The 20,098-nt window shown below is 42.3% G+C and overlaps 2 protein-coding genes across 4 annotated transcripts in view; both read right to left on the bottom strand.

Annotated features, from left to right (window-relative positions):
- Window positions 1-9,125, bottom strand: part of syt12 (synaptotagmin XII) — a 30,311-nt gene extending 21,186 nt beyond the window's left edge. The window contains exon 1 of the mRNA XM_026175240.1: window positions 8,433-9,125. The gene's annotated coding sequence lies outside the window, so the exon portion shown is untranslated. The remainder of the gene's footprint in view (window positions 1-8,432) is intronic.
- A 3,579-nt stretch (window positions 9,126-12,704) lies between these two features.
- The window catches only part of peak1 (pseudopodium-enriched atypical kinase 1), a 102,732-nt gene continuing 95,338 nt past the window's right edge, over window positions 12,705-20,098 (bottom strand). For all 3 annotated transcript variants that reach the window (XM_026175234.1, XM_026175233.1, XM_026175235.1), the window contains one exon: window positions 12,705-17,285. In XM_026175234.1, the coding sequence (XP_026031019.1) occupies window positions 15,930-17,285 (1,356 nt within the window). In that variant the 3' untranslated portion in view covers window positions 12,705-15,929. The remainder of the gene's footprint in view (window positions 17,286-20,098) is intronic.

The raw sequence follows: 20,098 nt of genomic DNA, 5'->3' as shown, positions 1-20,098 counted from the left end.
ACTAATGGATAAACGATTGACAGGAAAGTTCTTATTTTTCTACAGTTAGTGAGTCCAAAGTAAATTAACAAAATCTTTATATTTTATAATTACGAAGTCCAATAATGGCATTCAGAATATACATGTAGTAGAGTAGGGCTGGGCCATATTATACCGTTCACGGTAATACCGGTATAATGTTAGGCAACGATAGGAAAATGAAATATCGCGATAGAATATGAGTAAAACGCGCATGCGCAGTGGCTTTGTTTTCATACGCACATGGCCGATTGTTGAGTGAAACAAATGAACCAGAATTGGTTTGTAAAAATGGTGCAACTTCAGTGATGTGGAACTGTTTTGGTGTTTGTCCGTCAGATACATGACAAAGCACATTTTTTTGCAGAACATGCAAGCGGCCGTCGTTATTGTCGGACTAAGATGCTCTTAAATCTGGGAGTAATCTGGGTCCTAAACTCCATATCCTTCAGGTCAAACGAACACTGCAGCATCACTGAGAGTTAAAAACTGTCTAAATTCTTTCAGGAGGGACCATGCGCTTACCTGCTGCTCTCTGGCAGGTAGCTCCAAGCCCTCCTGGGTTTTAAATGCACCTTAGAACACACATGCATCAACATTACAATGAGCGGGTGGAGGGAGGTTCGGAGTCTTCTCTCACCCCCGTTCTCTGCGACCTGCTGGAGCAGGGGGGCTAGGACTAGGAGGAGGAGTTGGCCGTCCGACTGCGGTCTGGAGTGTGGAGCCTTCCTGCTGCTGCGGAGTCGGGGCGGTCTGCCTCCCCCCACCGCAGGGAAAAGGGAAACACCACCTGGGTCTGGGTGCAGTTCCCCCCTCCAGGGGCGGGGGCACCTAGACCCGGTTTGTAGAGTACGCTTGGGGAGTGTAATCGTGTGTACAACGTCTCTTTATGTCTGTCTCCACGTTGGTTGAGTGTGGAGTAAGTGCATATGAGAGCATGAGGGTGGGAATGGATGTTTGTATCTGTGTGTGCCTGTATGTCTGTGTCTATATGTCAGGTTGGGTGTCAGGCGCCACCTCTCTGGGGACATCTCAGGCCCTCCAAGGTTTGGAGGCCTATCTCCCCCTACCACCACTTCCCCTGCCAGTGGCAGACCCCCTCAGACATCGGTGCGTTGGTGGTTCTTTGTGTCCGGGGATGGGCGTCCGGGTACACACCGGCTCACTCCTTGGCGGCCGCTTATCGGGGCCTGGAGCCTGGGGCTCGCTCGGGCCACTTCGGAGGTGGGGTGCCCCCGGCCTCTCGGCCTGGGGCTCGGTCACTCAGGCGCAGCTGGCTGCCGGCGGAGCTCACGGGCGCGTCACTGCAACTCCCCCTGGCTTCTGCTCCGCGGCTGCTGAGTGAGCCCTCATCTGGGACTCTCCTCAGCTCTTTCCGGGACAGTGGCGCGGCTGCCCCTCTGTTGGTCTTCCTTGGTCTCTTGTGTTCTGGGGGCCTCTGGATGTCTGGAGTTTTGATCTCCTCCACACCTGCTTCACGCCCTGGAGGGCGGGGCTGTGGCCCCCCCACACCCTCTAGCAGATTATTACATGAAGGAACCTTTTAAAAAAACAAAAAACAAGCGCGTCCATGCTCACAGGTGTACACACGGGTGATCACACCCACAAACTACACCCTTTTTGGCTCCTACCTCAAAGCACACTGTGTTCTGTTGATCTTATGTGCTGCACAATAATGTTTAACATTTAGTATTTACTGTCATATTCCCATATATCATTGTGATGTTGTTTATTCTATTACTCTTGTTCTCTTCTGCTTGCTTTCTTTTTTCTTTCTCAGCAGGTGATCCAGGTGATTGATATATGCATTTTTTTTTCTCTGCCCGTTCTGTTGGTTTTTGTCTTTTGCCCTTCTCCCCCGTCCCTCTTCTCAGCTGTTTCTCTTTCCCTCTTTCTTTCTCCCCTTCTTTCCCCAGTCAAGTCTGTCCCGTATTCAGTAAGTGAAAATAAAATAAAAAATAAAAGGTGAATCAAATGGACCATTACGGCAAGGCTGGGATGGTCAGTTTGGTAAAGTAAATCCGTTGGGCATCTTTCTTTGCCTTTAGACAACAATTCTGAGGGCAAAAGAGCCAAACGGGACAGGCCAAAAAAAAAAAAAAAAAAAAACAAAAAAACATTTAATGGAGTTAGAAGTTAGCAGGAAGCTAGCGGAAGTTAGCTCGCTAGTTTCGCTAGTTACCCAAGCATGATATAGCATGTTCTGACTGAGAGATTTCTGAAAAAATTCAAACGTACAGCTCTGCTATCACTTCCAACATAAATGAAGACAGGAAACTAAACAGCAGTGACGTTTATAGGGTTACTGAAGTTGGGCTAGCTGGTATTTAATGATGTGCTACGTGATCGCTAGCAACACAGCTATGTTAGCATAATATAAACAGTGAAGCTGGAGGACGAACACTAACACTTTTCCACTTAAAAAAGTTAACGTTAAGGTTTCTGATAGTTAGAGACAAATGCAATCGCATGGCAGGATGCTGTAAACGGACCAAACTTCAGTCAGGAGAACAACTGAGATAATCCATCCACAATACGAGGTTAGTCATTAATATACTGCAACAACATGGGAATAGAGCAGCTGCCAGAGAATTCAACATTAATGAATCAATGGTACAAAAGTGGAGGAAGCAAGAAGAATGAGTTTAATAAAGTTTGATTTATCTGACTGCTTTGTTTCGCTTAATGTGCCTTATAATCCTGTGCACCTTATGGTCCGAAAAATACGTACTGCACACTACAGTTTAATGTTGCAAAGCACCTCTTTTTAACTTCAGTGGATATTATTATACATGGTTATGCTCAGGATATGTCAGCACATTTCTACTGGAAATGCCTTTTGGTTAAACTTTCAGCAAGGAATTTGCATTTGCACTGTTACATTTTTATAAAGCTTTAATGTACATAAAAACCAGCTTCTTGTTTAAGTGAAAATAAATGGAAGGTTGTCTTTTTGCGCTAGTAATGTTGTGGAGTTGTATTTTGTCTCGCATCAATTATATCGTCAGTTATATCGTTATCGCAAATTTTCAAATATATATCGTGATAAATATTTTTGGCCATATCGCCCTGCTCTATAGTAGAGTGAAATCAAAAAGCAACATAGTACTAGTACAAGTACTCTTGTGGATTAAAAAAACTGATGTATCTCTAGTCCAATGACTTTTGTGAGGTGGCACCAGGAATGGGGGTCAATCATATTTTAGATGGGGCTGGTGTCACCCCATGCTCCCCTTCTTGACACGCCCCTTTTTTCTGTCTATCGTCATCCAGTTAGACATACTCAGACTCCATTGTCTTGGACTGTAACTGGTGATAGTGATCATTGTTGTGCTTCATGTGCAAACTTGGGGCTCACGCTAACAGACCCTAAAGCAAACACTACTAACAGTTTGCCTGCATGTATTCTCTCCAGGTACTCAGACTTCCCCCAACAATCCAAAGTTAATCATGTTAGGTTATTTGGGGATTCTAAATTCACAAATTCAAGCATGAATGGATGGATGTCTCTTCTGTGCTGGGCTTGAGATGGACTGGCAATCTGTCAAATGAGTATGCTGTGTGCCATGATGTCCCAGTGACTGATCAAGAGAGTGTCAAGATGTCTGCAAATCAATTTTAATCCAAAGTATGATGATGGGAGGGAGAAGAAATTTTTTTTTTTGCAAAAGTAGAATTCAGAGAGCTGTTTGCTTTTCATCTAATGTGATTACCCAGCGGAGAGCTGCTTCAACAACCCTCACAACCGGAATTTGATTTGTCCCCAGAAATTTGGAGGTTAAATATTTTCTCTCACTCTTTGCCAGAGAGAGAAAAAGCTGTGGGTGTTTTGCGATGAAGAAAAATCCTGCAGTCAAATGTCCAAAAGGCCGATATACAGCACAGAGTGGATAAACAGAAGCACTACTCCTGTTTGGTTGAGTTAATGATGGAGTAACGTTTGTTAGGATTTTGCCTTCTGTCACAGGACGACAGAACATGCTGTTATTACAGAATCAGCTCAATCATGGACGCATCACAACATAACCACGGCCCTTAAAATGATAGCCTGTTAGAATTTGCTGACTGTTTGCATTTATTCCTGCAACCTGAAATGAGTTTTTCCATGCCAACAGTTTTTCATCAGTTTTGTAATCAAACCTGCTGCCCTCAGATTAAAACAGAAAAGCTAATGTGCTTATGTGTGATGTTTTGCTCTCTGTCCCTGTAATTAATTACACCCACTACTTATGAGATTAACCACTTCACAATTTGACTAATAAGGACAGGGAAAGCACTTAGAAAGTGTCTGCTGGACCTGCCTTAATGTCTCGGATAAAGGTTTGCTTCATTTCAGTAATGTGAAAGTAGGTGGAAGCTTAAATTCTCCAAAGAGGTTAAAGGCTTTGAGCACAGATTTATTGATTAACTCTTAAGGAACTGCACTCAAGTGCAAAATTATTTGGGCAGAAATAGGTACTTACTTTGAACACCTTTAGCTTTAAACCTAAAGAATAGCCCAATGCTGGACTTCCTGTTTATTAGCATCAATGTTGTATCGCTTCAAGATAACAGTGAAGTTAAGCAGCCACTTTTATACTGTGTCAACACTGCTCACTGCTCTTAGAGCTAAAGTCTCCTAAATGTGATTCATCTCGGGACACTTTATAATTCTCTTTGTAGCCTTGCTGCCTTTTGAGGCATCTCTGGGAGAGGTGAGCTCTAGTTACATTTGGCAGCAAAACTGCTCTGACCACAGGCATTCACCATAAAAAACGAGTCAATCCATTACACAGTCTGGTCTGAAAATATTGGATGTGATACATTAAGGGAAACCCAGTCCTTGTTGTTAAGAAATACCATTTTGATAATGGCTGTGGGCCTCGGGTGTTTCCGTAGCCTCGCAGAGCCGGTGTTCGTCTGAGTGTTCTCAGTTTCCTTAATGTAATAACACTTTTTTCCCAGAGGAGTTCAACACGGACAATGGGAGGTGAAGAGAGTGTGTTAAGGCTGAAAGAGAGAGAGAGTGTGTGTGTGTGCGTGTTAGAGAGAGAGAGAGACAGGGAAAGCCCATGACAGAGAGGGAGAAATAGGAGTAGGTGTTAAACGAATGGCTGAGATGATTGCGAGTGCTGGTGGAGGAATCAGATTCTGAGGATCTCGTATTTCAACTCAGTGACGGCGACACACACGTCGCTTCGCACAGACTTTTGGCACGATTAGAAAAGTGCAGGAAAACACTCATGGAGGAAGCCAGACTAACGAGATGAATCCCCTCATTTCAAATGTCAAAATAAAAGTAAAAAAGAAAACAAGTATTTTAAATCCTCTTTAGATATTAAGTTCATTTCGTCTTTACTAAAAACACCTCTGAAGTACAGAGAGTCTGCTCCTACACATCCTTTGACTGATACAAAAAGGTTCCCAGGGAGTCGGTACAAACAGTCCTCTTAAGAGTAAAAGCGAGGCCCCTAAAGTCACAAATATCACTGCAGAAAACACCGAGCAGGAAGGAGCATTAACTAAATTACTATCTTTAAGGCATAATTATCTACATCATTTAATAGCGTTATGGTGGAAAACATTCAAATTAAAAGCTCAACTTGTATAATTTTCCTCTCTGTGAGATCCTGACATTGTTTCCCAGCCTTTAGTGTGTATCTGTTACCTCCGTGTTTCCCTAAGGATGGGTAATGTTTAAGCTGCTGGCACTTTAGCCAAGTGGTGACATCATGTTTCATTTGAACTACACTATCTGTTTTTTCATGATAATAATTTAAAAAAAAAACATTTGGAGGAAAACCTGAAAGATTAAAGAAAAAAACTGTATATAGAAGATGGACATGGCCACTACGACATCACCCACTGGTTTGTAAAGTCCTCGTTTGAATTCTTGGTTTCAGCTTTAGCTGTTTCCATGTTATTGTTTTTTGGGCCAAAAGTGACTCTATTAGCCTGAGATGGTGCAGTGCAAGGTTATCAGTAGGGCTGGGCGATATGACCCAAAATTCATATCTCGATATTTTTTAGCTGGATGGCGATATAAGATATATATCTCGATTTTTTTTTTTTTAAGCCATAAAGTAAGAACAAAAAGAGTTCTTAGTCAAAGCTGTGTCCCAGATGTCACACAGACACTTTTATTAACATACAGCACAGATGTACATGAAAAATTACTCAAAATTAAATTATGAGCATTCATTAAATAATCATGCTCCATAAATAAAAGAAAACAAGGTTGTTTTTGTGCTAAACAAAGAGCTCACAATTGTGCAGTCAAAATGTAAACTAAAAGACGCCGAGCACAATAACAAAGACAGATTTCACAGCTGCTCTGTTCCCAAGTTTTGCTGTGTGACTGACAGCCTGGAGTTTGAAATCCGCTTCATAACCACGTCTCTTACAGGTGCCATTTATGGTCCTTATACACACACAATACGGTAATATTACGTTGATGCACAGTACGTATCACTCCGCGAAGCTCCTCAGTAGCCGTAATGCGCCGACAATCCATCAAGCGGTGCAGCTCCGTAGCTTACCAAAGTCGTACTAAAACATTTGTGACAGATTGCTGAGCGCCGTGTACCACATAAAATCGGTTCGCGGCCATCAAGCACAACCAGAATTCATACATAAGGCGCGCTGTCAACTTTTGAGAAAATGAAAGGACTTTAGGGTTAGCGCTGTTAGCGCTGTTAGCTCGTTAGCGTGGTTAGCTCGTTAGCGTGGTTAGCTCGTTAGCACGTTGACGCCGTCCAGCCCCACGCACGGGGCGATGCGCAGTAACTCGTTAACGGAGATTTGCCGTGTCCGTCTTGTCGCTGCCTGCACGTGAAGCGATGGGGGAGGAGGGGGAGTTGTCTTCAGTGAAGGCGAGGCGGAGTAACGTTGCGTAGAGACAAAAGTGGACGAAAGAGAGGCAAACTTGCGGCTCCACAACTATAATTATAACGTAACATAGACTATATCGATATAAAGGATATTGTCACATCTTATATCTCGTATAAAAATATATCGATATGTTTTAAAAACTCGATATATCGCCCAGCTCTAGTTATCAGCTAACACTTGGCAGCATGAGGAGAATCCATACAGTATGGCTGCATCACAAACAGGTACCTGCTAATGACTTTCATGAAAAAATTTAATGAACACAAATAAAATTACAAAATTTCACTCACCAACAATAGAAGCTAAGATGTCTTGTATGCGTTCTTTGTCAGACAGTTGTATTACAAAATGTTCTAAACTGAAAAACAATAAATGAAAATACATAGGAAACAGTGGAAAAAGAGCATTTTCTTTGATTTAAATGTTTATGTAACACTTAGTTACTTTAGTGCACTATGAGTGACCATGGGGACGATTTTTCTTAGTAGGAAAAGCTAATATCATAGAAAATACAATTAGAAGTCCAAACTCTATGTCTTCGTTCAAAGGTTATTGTAGTTAACTAAACTAAAAACTAGATGTGAAAAAATAAAAATGAACTGAAAACTATTTTGTGAACTTGGAAAATGAACCAAAAGAAAATAAAAATATCCTTAGCTTACGTAATGAGTCACTGATGTATGTGTGAAGTGCTGTGTTGAGACTCTGAATGCCTACAAAACTGTGAGTCCTGCCTCTTACATACGGCCCCATACAATAACAATAAAAGGACTAAAACACTGAGACTAATAACAAATAAAACATAAACCAACATAAGAAAATCTACCTTGGAAACTAAACTGAATTTTTAAAAAAGTCAAAATGAAATACAAATTTAAAACTAATATGAAAATTCAAAACTACAATAAACTCCATATTGGAGTCCTGGGCGGGCGATTCTGGACCCCGAACCTTATATTTGACACTCCTGCTATAGAGTAGTAAAATTAAACACAAACTGTCAGCCTACTAAGTAAAACGGTTACTTACTAGGTTAATAACTTTAATCCACCTCTGTGAAAGTGAGCTAGGTTTTACAACAATACTCAACTCCAAAGTATCCCGAACTTTCCAATGATGCCAACGTTTTTATCCCTGCTTTAAATCCTTAACAACAAACGTCTGTCTTAAAGCAACTTTTAGCCGTCTCCATATTTTCACAGCATCCTCACAGACATCTAACCAGTCTCACGTGCCCTGCGCCTGCACTTCAGTCGACTTGCAACGCAAATCAATATTTGGATCAAAAAGCCAGGCAGAGACACACAAACACGCACGCACACACACACACACACACAGAAGCGAAGCATATCCCGCCATCCCGTCTGCTGGAATGTATTCACAGGCGTCTCTAATGAATTTAAATGAATCCCCTCATGCCAACACGGAAGCCCGGGAGCAAGGTCCCGGGTCTGGGTTGCATGTTTATGCTCAGCGGGAGCGCACGGAGCTGCTGGCAGGTGGTCGACCGAGCCAGCCGGCCGGAGTTAGCACGCATTTCTTACCGGGAGTTTTCTTTTGGCGCAGTGGAGAGGAAGGAGGAAGAGGAGGTGGGGGGTAGACCAACTCCACCGCTCTCCCTTCTTCAGGCGGCTCTCTCCATCCGATGACAGCGGTGCCGGTCGGGTTTATCTACCCCGGGGAGGTGGAGGGAGGGACACGGCGTTCACACTGATGATGGTGCTGATGGTGGAGGAGCTGCTGCTGGGTCAGCGCATCCGGAAGCGTTCAGATACGGCCAACCGGAGGAGGGAAAAGAGGGAGAAGAAGAAGAGGAGGAGGAGGGTTTGATGTTTAACTCAGAGGGGTCCGTGTGTTTCCGTCACTAAGGTCTGCAGAAAGGTGCAGCCAGAGCCGCAGATGAACCTCCGACCGACTGCACAAATGAAGTCCCACCCCTGCAGCGCAACTTCTACCTTCGGGCTGCTCGATAGACTCGACCACCGCCTCCTCCTCCTTCAAGGCTTCACAACAGCAGCAGTGGGGAGGACCTGCCTGCTCTACGTGCACACACTGTTGTTACACAACCCCGCGCACGAGGAGGAGGTGTGTGTTTGAGTGAGAGAGAGGTACACAGGTACACCCAAACTTTTGAAGTCACCCTCAGCATCCCTCCACAAATCTGACGCCTGTGAAAACTCTCCTGCGCCCCCCACCTCAAATGATCAAAATCTGTCTGCTGAACAAACCTCCACCTCCTCCACCGCCATCACCACCACCCTGATTCATCTGAGATTTGAGCTGTTAGGGATGATTCAGTGTGAAATTGCATAACTGTCTGTGCTGGTAGCTGGCATGGTGCAGTAATGAAACCTCTGATAAGAAAAACATGCATCAGTCCTCATTTCCCCCAAATAATTCTAATTAAACTATTTCCAACTAGTGTGCACTCACTACATGCTGCAGTCGGTTTTAATGAGTGAAATGCTGCAAAGACACAGCTCATATGATATGTGATTTTTTTTTTAAATGTTACTTTACAAGCCCAACATTGTAATTACAAACCATCAGCTGGTCTTTAAAACATTATTAGACACAAATAAAAGTAATTTTAATAACTGAGCTGAAAACTAACCCAGACAGTTCTTGCTGGAAATAGTTTTCATTCATCTCAGTTTTGCATATAAAATGCTTGAAATATGAAATAAGATCAAAGTCTGAATCTTAAAGGGGACATGCTTCACTCAATCCCAAATCCTTGAGTCCCATGCTCCACAGTTCAGACTACATTTTACTCATACTGGGCCTCGGCAAAGCTGTATATCTACTGTCAGCCTTCCAAAAAATGAATTTTAGTCCTTTAAGCAAGCTTTATTCTGATTGGCTGCCCCACACAGCAGTTGCCCAGAGCTGTGCGGGCTAAAACCAACACATAAGGTGTGAAATTAAATGTTTTTGTTTTACATGTGTTAAAGTGTGTAACAACACATTCTTTTCAATTTTTTTTTTAAAGATTCTAAGAGTGCGGGATATTAAGGCTCTCTGTTCTAATCAACATCATAGAGCGCCACGATTAGAAAACTATGTTTAAAGCAGCTTGAAGCCATGACATCCAGGTTATGCGAGTTTCTATGCTCATGGCCACGTTTAATATGAACATCCATCACTGGAACACACGTGACAAAAAGAGAATAGCATAAAAGATCCTTTTTAATGCATACACGATCACCTCGAGGACCTTCTATTTGCAAAAAGTTGCAAAATCCACTTTTGAATTTGCAAAAAGTTGTGGAAAACCTGCAAATTCCAGCTAACATCGTATAAAATAATAGCTATAAAACCGTTAAACAAATAACAAAACCCATAAAGGACAATTTAGGTGTTTATTCAGCAGTTTGGACAGCTACACTTTCCCAACCGTATAATAACTCTAAATTCTGGAGGTGTTGTCATAGCTCACCTGAATGATTGGTCAAACGCATGCCAAAGGCCATCGCCGCAGGATCCTCTGAGCACCAGACTGACCTCTTTGATCTCATTCAACTTGATTCAAATGAGCCAAAACTGTGTTTCAAAAATCAGGCGGAAATGCTATGTTTTGATTTGACCACCCACAGGACACACATACACATGCACCCACATCTTTTGTGATTATTCGCTGATACAGATTAGACACTGTGAGGGACCAAGCAGCCAAGGCATAGAGGACACAGGCAAAATCTTCAAAAAACTTTTCTTTATTTTAACCCTCAAAAAGTTCAAAAATGACAAAATTCAAAAACATAATTAGCAGGCCCATAAAAGAGGTCAACTAGATATAACTCTGCAAAAAGTAATTTCCAGAAACTTAAATAAACAAAGTGGACACAACTTAACTCACAAACTGACCTAATTACAAAGATGCATGAGGGTAGCTTTTATAGTGGTTTGGCCAAACCATTTACACACAATAGGGGGAAAACAAACACACTAATATTACCTAAGCACAGATTAACCTAAGTAAACCTAAAACACCCCTGTTCCTGATAAGCACATGGTCTGTCCTGCTGAGCAGGCATTTTGCTCTCAGAGTCCTCAGCCACGCCTTTCGCCCAGACAGGAAACAGCCACCGCCCAAAACCAGGTAACTCAAAGAAAAAGAAACATAATTAATATAACAAAACATTTTTAGAAAAACCACACAATATTATGTGCGTGCCTCATATTATCAGGGGGTTTAACCAAATGATTAATGAATTATATTAATGAAGAAAACTGCAAACCAAACTCATAAAGTGAACAAATGGACTGATTTACCCCTGTGTGGCTGATGCCATCACAGACACTCAGCAGTGTGTTGATGAAGAACTGCAAAGTTGTTATTTTGGCCCAAAGAGGTGATTTAATTTGTTTATGTAATGTAAATACATGTACTTGCAGGTATTTACTCCTTTTCACAGCTTCACAGATGCTTGAATGCGGTACACACTACTAAACAGAGTCAGCCAGTAAAGAGATTTTGAACACTGGAGAGCGGTGCATGTTGTTGTTCTTTAGCATGCCGCCATCTGGTGGTGAACATTGGCAGAGAACTACATCTTCTTATCAGCTAGTTCCTTCAGGGGTCGCCATAGCAGATCATCTTGCTCCGTCACACCAACCCTCTGCATGTCAATACAATCTTCACTCCATCCATCAATCTACTCTGAGGTCTTCCACCTTACCTCCTGCCTGGTAGCTCAATCTCCTGCATCCTTCCAAACATCCACCATCCCTGCTCTGCACGTGTCCAACCATCTCAGACTTTACTCATTAACTTTGTCTCCAAGCTGCTCGACCTCAGTTGTCCCTCGGATGTCCATTGGAAAAACTTAGCATCTTTAACTCTGAAACTTCGAGCTCGCTCTTCTGTCTGTGTTTGTCGGTTTCACATTCTTTACACTATACATCATAGCAGGTCTCACTGCCATGTTACACACCTTCCCATTCACTCTTGTTATATAATATTACAATAAAAGCAAAAATTGGAGGGGATTTTGCTTTAATTAATTCTGAAAGCTATCACGGAGGCAAGCAGACAGTACCAATACAGGCATTTGGGATAAACAGAAACTTGTTTAAAAAGAAATGTGTTTATTCCTTAAAACCACTTTCAATGTGGTTTTTAAGTAACAAAAACCTCATTTAAACACAAACTGCTGAGTACTTTACAGAGTAAAAAAACAACCCATGTTTCCAGTTTTATAATGCCCACTGTAAATAATTTAAAGGCTCCTTATCAGCATTGAGCTTGAGGACAATTCTTATTTTGCTGATGTGGCTGTATCAATTCAGGTCAAGAATGACCTGAAATAGCAGCACTGTAGCACGGTGGTTAGCACTGTTGCCGCACAGCAAGAAGGTCCTGAGTTCAATTCCAACACCAGGTCGGGGTCTTTCTGTGTGGAGTTTGCATGTTCTCCCCGTGTTTGCGTGGGTTCCCTCCGGGTACTCCGGCTTCCTCCCACCGTCCAAAGACATGCAGCTTGTGGGGATAGGTTAATTGGATAATCCAAATTGCCACTAGGTGTGAATGTGAGTATGAATGGTTGTCTGTCCTTGTGTGTTAGCCCTGCGACAGACTGGTGACCTGTCCAGGGTGTACCCCGCCTCTCGCCCTATGACAGCTGGGATTGGCTCCAGCGCCCCCCGCGACCCTGAAAAGGATAAGCGGTAGCGAATGGATGGATGGATGGAATGACCTGAAATAACTATCCTGATTTCCAAGAAAAAAAGTAATAAAAACTTTGGCAGAAAGACTGAAATCCTTCCTTTTCTAAACAGTTAAATCAAGCAAAAATGACACAGAGCACAAAGAGTATATATAAAAAACATATATTTATTGTTCTGTTACTGTTGGTTAAATTGAACAACAATAAATGGCTGCAGGCCAGGAGACATACTGTACACATACTTAGAAAGCCCTGGAGAGCTTCCGTTTTTAGATTCAGTGGCAGTTAACAATGCAAAAGAGAAAACCAGAGCAGAAAGAGGAACAGAAAACAACGTCCGCCGTATTCCAAACGGCGGATGAATATTATGGTTCAGTGGTGCGTTCAAAAGTCATCCTTCAGCCAAAGTGGTTTTTCTCCTACGCAGGTAACTTTACAAGAGGGGTAAAAATACTGTACATTGTTCTTTGCGTGGATGCAACTGAATGATTGGGATCTTTTACAATTGATTCTTTGTGTAGGACAGTGATAACTACTCACCTTGTTCTTCCTCCAAAACATGCAAGGTGGAAGAAAATCAAGTAAAGCTTTTAAAAGATAAAATGATTATTAGACTCTCGTGACAGAAATAGAAGTGCTCCGTACGCCACAAAATAGTGTGGATTAAAATAGATAAAGGTTATATATATATATTTATACTATATTTAATATATAAAGGCTTAACTCTGAATACAAGGACAGCCACCAGTGCTGTCCCACACACATTCCTCAGTACACAAACCCTTGAACACAGTAACAAACTTTAAACCTGCTTTGTCTCGTTTTTTGCTCCAAGGACCACAAAGTTTTTGCACATCTGAAATAAAGTAAATTTGCAGCACCAGTCCTCCAAGTATTAAATTCTGGGATACAGATATTATTCGGGGTGTTTTGTTCGACACATTAAATTCAATGGTAACACTTTATAATACAGCCGCTGACTGAGGGCATACTTCCCTTGTAATTGAATGGAATTGTAATGTATTTATTTGAAATGACAATGTAATTATATTTAGATACAAATACTTCAAGATAGGTGCACTGGAATAATGGTGTAACACGTTAGGTTTTTATAGGAAACAGAAATAATTACACTGTAAGTACTGCATAATTTCTTGGTACTTTAATAGAAAAACATTATCTTACATTGTAAGTACACTGCATTTTCTGGGTCATGGGAGTGGCTTAACCACGCCAAACTTCTAAGTATTTTACAGCGAAGGAGACATAATGAACATTAAGGGTGTAAAAGGCGAGGTTCAGTCACTCCATAATACAGATACACTCCGAGAAGTAGAGCATACTTATGATGTAGAAAAGGAAAATACTGTTTGTCTGCAAAATTCACAGTTAATTACATATTGCCTAAAATTGTTTCTCCTGTCCTGTAAAAATATCTGGAAATTAAGCAAGGTCAGGGCACTCCATAACTGGGCCATGCCCTGAAAAGTACAGAGCACCTACGGTGTAAGATAGAGAAATATTGTTTGTTTTTACAATTACTTACAGTATGAATACTTCTTTGTTTCCAGTAAAAATCTAACTTTTTACCCCGTTATTCCATTATACGACCTTTTAAATATTTGTATGTGGATATAATTACATTGCAGTTTCAAATAAAATGTGTTAAAATTCCACTAAATTACAGGAGAATTACACTCTTAGTTATGGACTGTGTTATAAAGTGTTACTGGTTGAGGCTTCTGTACATGTCTTGGTTTTACTGACTCCAGACTGGAAAGTCAATAACACAGAGCTCGTTTAATTCAGAGTGACAAGCAGGAAGCATCAATACAGGATTTACTCTCCTACTGGTAGAGCAAAGGGGGAAAAGAGAAGAGGGGAAACAAACAATATAGGAGGAATGGAAGCAAGTGTCAGTGGCTGTGTAATTAGTTTCTCTCCAAGATAGAATTTATACATGAAACTAAGTGGTTGAACTAAAAAAAGCACATTTGTAGAGCAGATGAGAACAAATGTCCGTTTCAGTCCACACAAACGTTTACATTCCACACGCTGCAAAACACATCAGATCCAGCTCCTCAGATTCACAGGAACTTTATTCAGTCTCACCGTGTGCTCCGGGCTCCACCGAGGGGCACCAGCGTTCCAAATGTAAATGTGCAAATGTCATCCGTAACGCAGAACCGTTCAAAAACAACTCGACAAAAAGATAAAACGATCGACAAAGAATAACTTTTTTGCAGTCCCTGAAATATCCCATCTACTATAAGAAGTACTTTCCACTGAACTTTACCTTGCTTCTTAAGTTGCAGGATTGAAATGAAACTGATCAGTTTATGTGCCACAAAACAAAAACAAAGGAAGAGAGTATTAGTAAAAGACTGCATAATGCTGTTACCTCAAAAAGAAATAAAAGACGGGTATTAATTGCACATACGCCAACAAGAGCCCAAACCAGCAGCCAGGGCGGTCGAGCCTTTTCCAACTTCAAAGCGTAAAAACATTAAATGAAAAGCCAAGTTTAGCTCAGTGTTCGTCACCCACCTCTACAAAGCTCTGTGCAGAAATGTGTTTTGATAATTATTTATGTTTAAATTTTTTTTGTTAATTTCAACTTCATACTGGCTTTTGAATTTCTAAAAGCACAATGAGTAAATGAAGAAGTCTCAGCTGTGCAAATGTCAAGACTAAAATATATTAAATTCAATGTTCAGCCATGTCCTCATGTCTGGCAAAAGCTTGTTTTTCCTCCACTCCCTTCATTTCAAATCCTCCCTACACTCCCCTTTTTTCTGATTCAAATAAAACTTGCTTATAATACAACACTGCGTAAAAAAAAGAGTCAAATTATTGGGATGAAACTCCAAATTCTCAGTTTCCTTTCTAAATTCTGACCGTGGTGTCCCTTTAGATGTCAGACAAAACTTGCAGAATATCAATATGCATCACCGTAGAAGCTTAGTTATTTCATTTCACACTCCCTCAAACCCTGTAGACAGATGGCGTGAAAATGATATTTAACACTGAGTACTCACAACTCTCCAAGTCTGGAGACTTGTCTCAGAAACACAAAATCTTAAAATAATTCCTCACACGTTTGGTAAAATCCTCAGTTTAGTACTGGTGGAGTGATAAACTCATGATATGTGAAGACGCGGGGCATTGATGACGAGAGCCAAAATGATTTCAATTAGCACAGCCGATTCAGTCCAAGAAGAAAACACAGACACAGCACAAGCAGCTGTTTTGTTTTAGGTGAGCACTGTGGAGCTGACTATTAGCTTACATCACACTTTTAACATCAGCAGAGGGACCACACAGGGGGGATATGTTGGCTCTGTTGCCATAGTAACAGTTGGGCAGAGAAACTCAGAGTGGCTGCGAAGGAGTCAAGTGAAAGGTGTGTGCTGGATGTATTTGAGTTTGGTTCTGTGCTGGGTGCACTGGCTGGTTCTCATTCGGAGATGGGGGATGCTGTTGGGGCTGTTGCAGGATGTGCACCACCCGGCCGAGGGTCTCTGTGGTGGCGAACGCCAAGTACTGGCAGCACAGCCAGTCCTCCAGGCTCACGCCACAGGCGTTGTCCAGCGAGCGCTCTGCGAACTTGATCATCATCAGTGTCCGCTTGAGGTCCAGCCAGTTCTGCAGGGTGGCCTCGCGTTGGCCCGAAGTGGCCCCGGACATAGGCCCGGTGCTGCTGCAGCCCAGCGCCTGAAACAAGTCCTCCCGAGGTCCCCAGAGGAGGCACTGGAGGCAGGCCCGCGCCTCGGCCATCCGGATTCTTTCGGAGGGGTTAACGGTGAGCAGCAAGCGCGCCAGCTGCTGCAGCCCCTGTGAGTAAAGCGATCTCACGGGCAGCGGTGGAAGGTCGGCCCAGGTGTACTCCCGCTCCTTCAACTCCGGCGTCTCCTCAAAGGGGTTGGGTCTGTGCAGCATCTCATAGATCAGAATCCCAGTCTGGAACTCATCACACTTGCGGTACTGGGTGGCTGTGATGATTTCGGGTGCCAGCCTCGACTGGTCGCGCAGCGTGCCGGGGTCAGTGGCCATGAGAGTGGTCTTTTGTTTCGCTTGGGAGAAGTTGCTGATGATGAGGCGTGCGGGGCAGGTGGAGTTGGCGGCAGCGGTGGCTGCAGCGCTTGCCCCCGAGCTGCTGCCGTTGCTGTTATTGTTGGGCTCCAGTAAGTCCAGATTCCAGGGGTTGCCAGGCTGGCATTGGACCAGCAGCAGGTTTTCGAGTCGCAGGTCACAGTGGGTCACGTGGAAAGGTTTCATGTGCTCCAGCCCGGAGCAAAGCTGCAGCAGCAGCAGACAGACCTGACGCTCATACAGCTCCGGGTTTTGAGTGTGCCGGCTCATGCCTTCTCTGACAAAGTCGGCCACTGTCTGGAAGGGCACCTCACGTGTGATCACCACCACTCGGCTCCTCAAGCGGCCAGCTGTGTTCATGTGACCCGCAGCCGGGACTTCATCTAGCTTCCCATTTGGAGAAGGCGATTTTGAATCTGCCATCTTAGCCTCTTTGTCCTTTACTGTCGGCCCCCCTTCCTCCTTATCTGCTTCTTCCTCCTCTTCTTCCTCTTCCCAGGGCAGCAGGCGGGCAGGAACATCAGCCAGGAAGTGGCCACAGTCCTGCTGGATGTTGAAGTGCACTGGCAGGCTCTGCCTCACTGCGAGGCTGTGGAAAAACTGCTGCTGGGTCTCCTTCACCTGGCTCCGACAGATCTGAAGAAGTACAAATAAATGTCAGAGAAAAATCACTGTCAGTCCAATGTCTTGAGTTGAAGATGAGAATTCAATCACCCTAAAGTCATTTTCAGATCTTATTTGTCCATATATCAGCAATGAAACATAGGGGAAACTTCAATGATATTCTTGTTTTCTTACTGTCACGAAACAACCCGACGATTCTGTGACACACAGCAGAAACGACACAAATGAGCCACACTGTTACCCTTAGTGTCGGCAAAAACGTCGGCATCGTTCCTTTATTTTGAGTCTCTGTCACATACACTGTCCTGCTGTCAGAAACGCTTACAGAAGCATTGGATGTGTATCGATCCATGGCTAAAAATACACCTCAAAATGCACCCCTTACCCCTGTCAGTGCACAGTTTGGTTAAAAACAACAAGATGCTTAGCTGCTTTAGGAAATAACTTCGAGGTTTTAAACATGAAACCTGTCACAGGCGGGGACAGGGTTGTATATTTTAAGAACAAACACTTGGTTGGTTTCAGTCTTTTCATGAGATCTGTTCACAATATGATCATAAACAATGGTTTTACTGGGATTTATTTTTAAAGTAAATCCGTCAATACCTGACCTTTTGCCCATCTTCCTGTAATTCCTATATACTGTGTTTTCATATGGTCGCTGGTAACTAAATTAGATTCATCTCAATGAAATAAAACGGGGTCTACTGGCAGCAGAATTGGCCTTTTGGCTGCTGTGGGCGACCTCCAAACAAACAGCGACCTTCTGCAACACCAGGAGAAAACACAGAACATTTCAGTGGAGAACTCAAAAACATTTTCTGTTTCTTTCGAAACTCTCTGTCCTGCTTGGTTTCTCTCAAACAATGCAGCTAATGATACACAGCTGAAAGGGCAGAAAGCCGAGCTGAGGCTGTTACAGACAGCACTGAGAGTGTGTCTCTGTCTCCTAAAGCAGTTACAGCCTCCATAGCTCTCATTCTTAATCTTTGATCACAGCACAGTGAGAGGTGAAGCCGAGTCAGAGACAGAATCAGTCTGTGCAGAAAGCATGATGTATTAGATGTCTGGGGTTGAACAACATTCTGTCCCCTTGAAAATGAATAGTGTGGTTTCCATTAATAATGATCAAATTTAACCTGTTTGTCTTCACTGATGTGCAACGTTTGCAGAAATTACTCTCAGAAATTTAATAAATGTCCCCAAAATACAAAATGACTCAAAGATGTTGTGAGGACAAGTGAGTTTGCTGTAATGCATAAGACTAAACAGTGAGTTGTAAAGATGCTGTAATGAGAAACCTCTGGCAGGTGTCTAACATTTGTTGTTTACTATTGTAGAATCTGATTGTAGTGTATGTATGGATATATATGTATATACGGGAGGGCAAACCTGGATGAGACTTTGTATGAACACCGCCAGACATACAGCGATTAACATATATATATTAATATCTTTAAAAATATATACTATAAATCCCAATTGTTTTCATTTTCCTCCTATATATTATGCAAATTTCATCATCCCCCTGTGATTGTGACATAAGTTCTTTGTTTGTGTTTCCTGTGGCACTTTCAATGTATGTTTTAAACAGTAAAAACAATAAAAATCTACATGTAAAGACGAGATGCTGATTTTTCAAAGTGGCCAAATAGTAACACTCTAACGTTGCTGTAAGATAGAACTTGAAAAGTTTTCCATCTTGATAAAGAATATGTAAAAATATTGCAGCCTTTTATTAACTGTATATAGCTGCAAAGTAGCTAATAATTATAGTACTTAGCAACTGAGTCACCCTTGATATAAATCAAGACATGGATTATGAATTAAAACCTGAACATGTTTTTATAACACAACGACAACCTCAGTCATTTCACTTTATTACTTCTATTAAAAGTTTAAAGTGTTTGTTGTGATTTATGTAGATTTGATTAAACTCTCATACAGCATGAATAACCGCATCAGTGCACTCCTTTCAGACGCACCCTGTAATTGTTCAGGAATGTGCAGCTTCACTTGATGTTTGTTTGAGCATGATGGCTCACGATGACTAGACCTGCCTACTTCACTTTCTTTGAAGACATCTGCAGATTTTCAAAACTCTGACACCGTACTCGTGTTTCTGGTTGTAACACAATCCTGCAAATTAGCAGAAACTCACTGCTTTTATTACCACCTCTTGTCTCCTTAATGTCGACTCTTCAGTGATACGCTAGAGCTTTAAAGCACAGTGAGGTGCTCACTGAATTCTTTGGAGAGCTAAAGTGAGTAATTAGCACAGAAGTAAAATATGAAAGTTCAGATGCGTCATCTGCACATAAAGGGTTAAAGGAAGGCAGGGGCATAGCTGGGCTGCATTCAGACAGAGTTGGGGAAGGTTTAATTGGGAAGTTGGGGCTTGTTTCTACTGCTTCTGGTTGCCTTATTTATAGATGAGCGTCTTTAAAAAAAACAAGAGTCTCTCTTAAGCCTGCTGCTAATACGAAGGCAAGGCTTTGAAGTGGTGTGGCGCACAGTGTTTCATATCCTGTGAATAATTTAACCTTCATCCATATCTGCTTTGTGTTTAGCGTCAGAACTCTTTCGGCAAGCTGTGCCCTCAAACCACCACATGCATCTCCATACACACTGAAGACAAAGCTGCTCCTCTCGCACAATCGCACAGAGGCGAAGAAAACAAACAAACAAACACAACAACGCTCGTTTTTATTGCACAAGGTCATGCCCTAAGGGATCAAAGTTTAAGTGCCAATATTTCACAGCACTTCAAGAAAAGAGGGGAGGAGATTCGTCGGCATAAGCACAAGGATTTTATGAATCTACTG

The sequence above is a fragment of the Astatotilapia calliptera genome, chromosome 7, assembly GCF_900246225.1.
Source record: "Astatotilapia calliptera chromosome 7, fAstCal1.2, whole genome shotgun sequence".
NCBI classification, from domain to species: Eukaryota; Metazoa; Chordata; class Actinopteri; order Cichliformes; family Cichlidae; genus Astatotilapia; species Astatotilapia calliptera.
The sequence above is the reverse complement of the archived record's forward strand: the minus strand, read 5'-3'. Positions and strand labels throughout refer to the sequence as shown.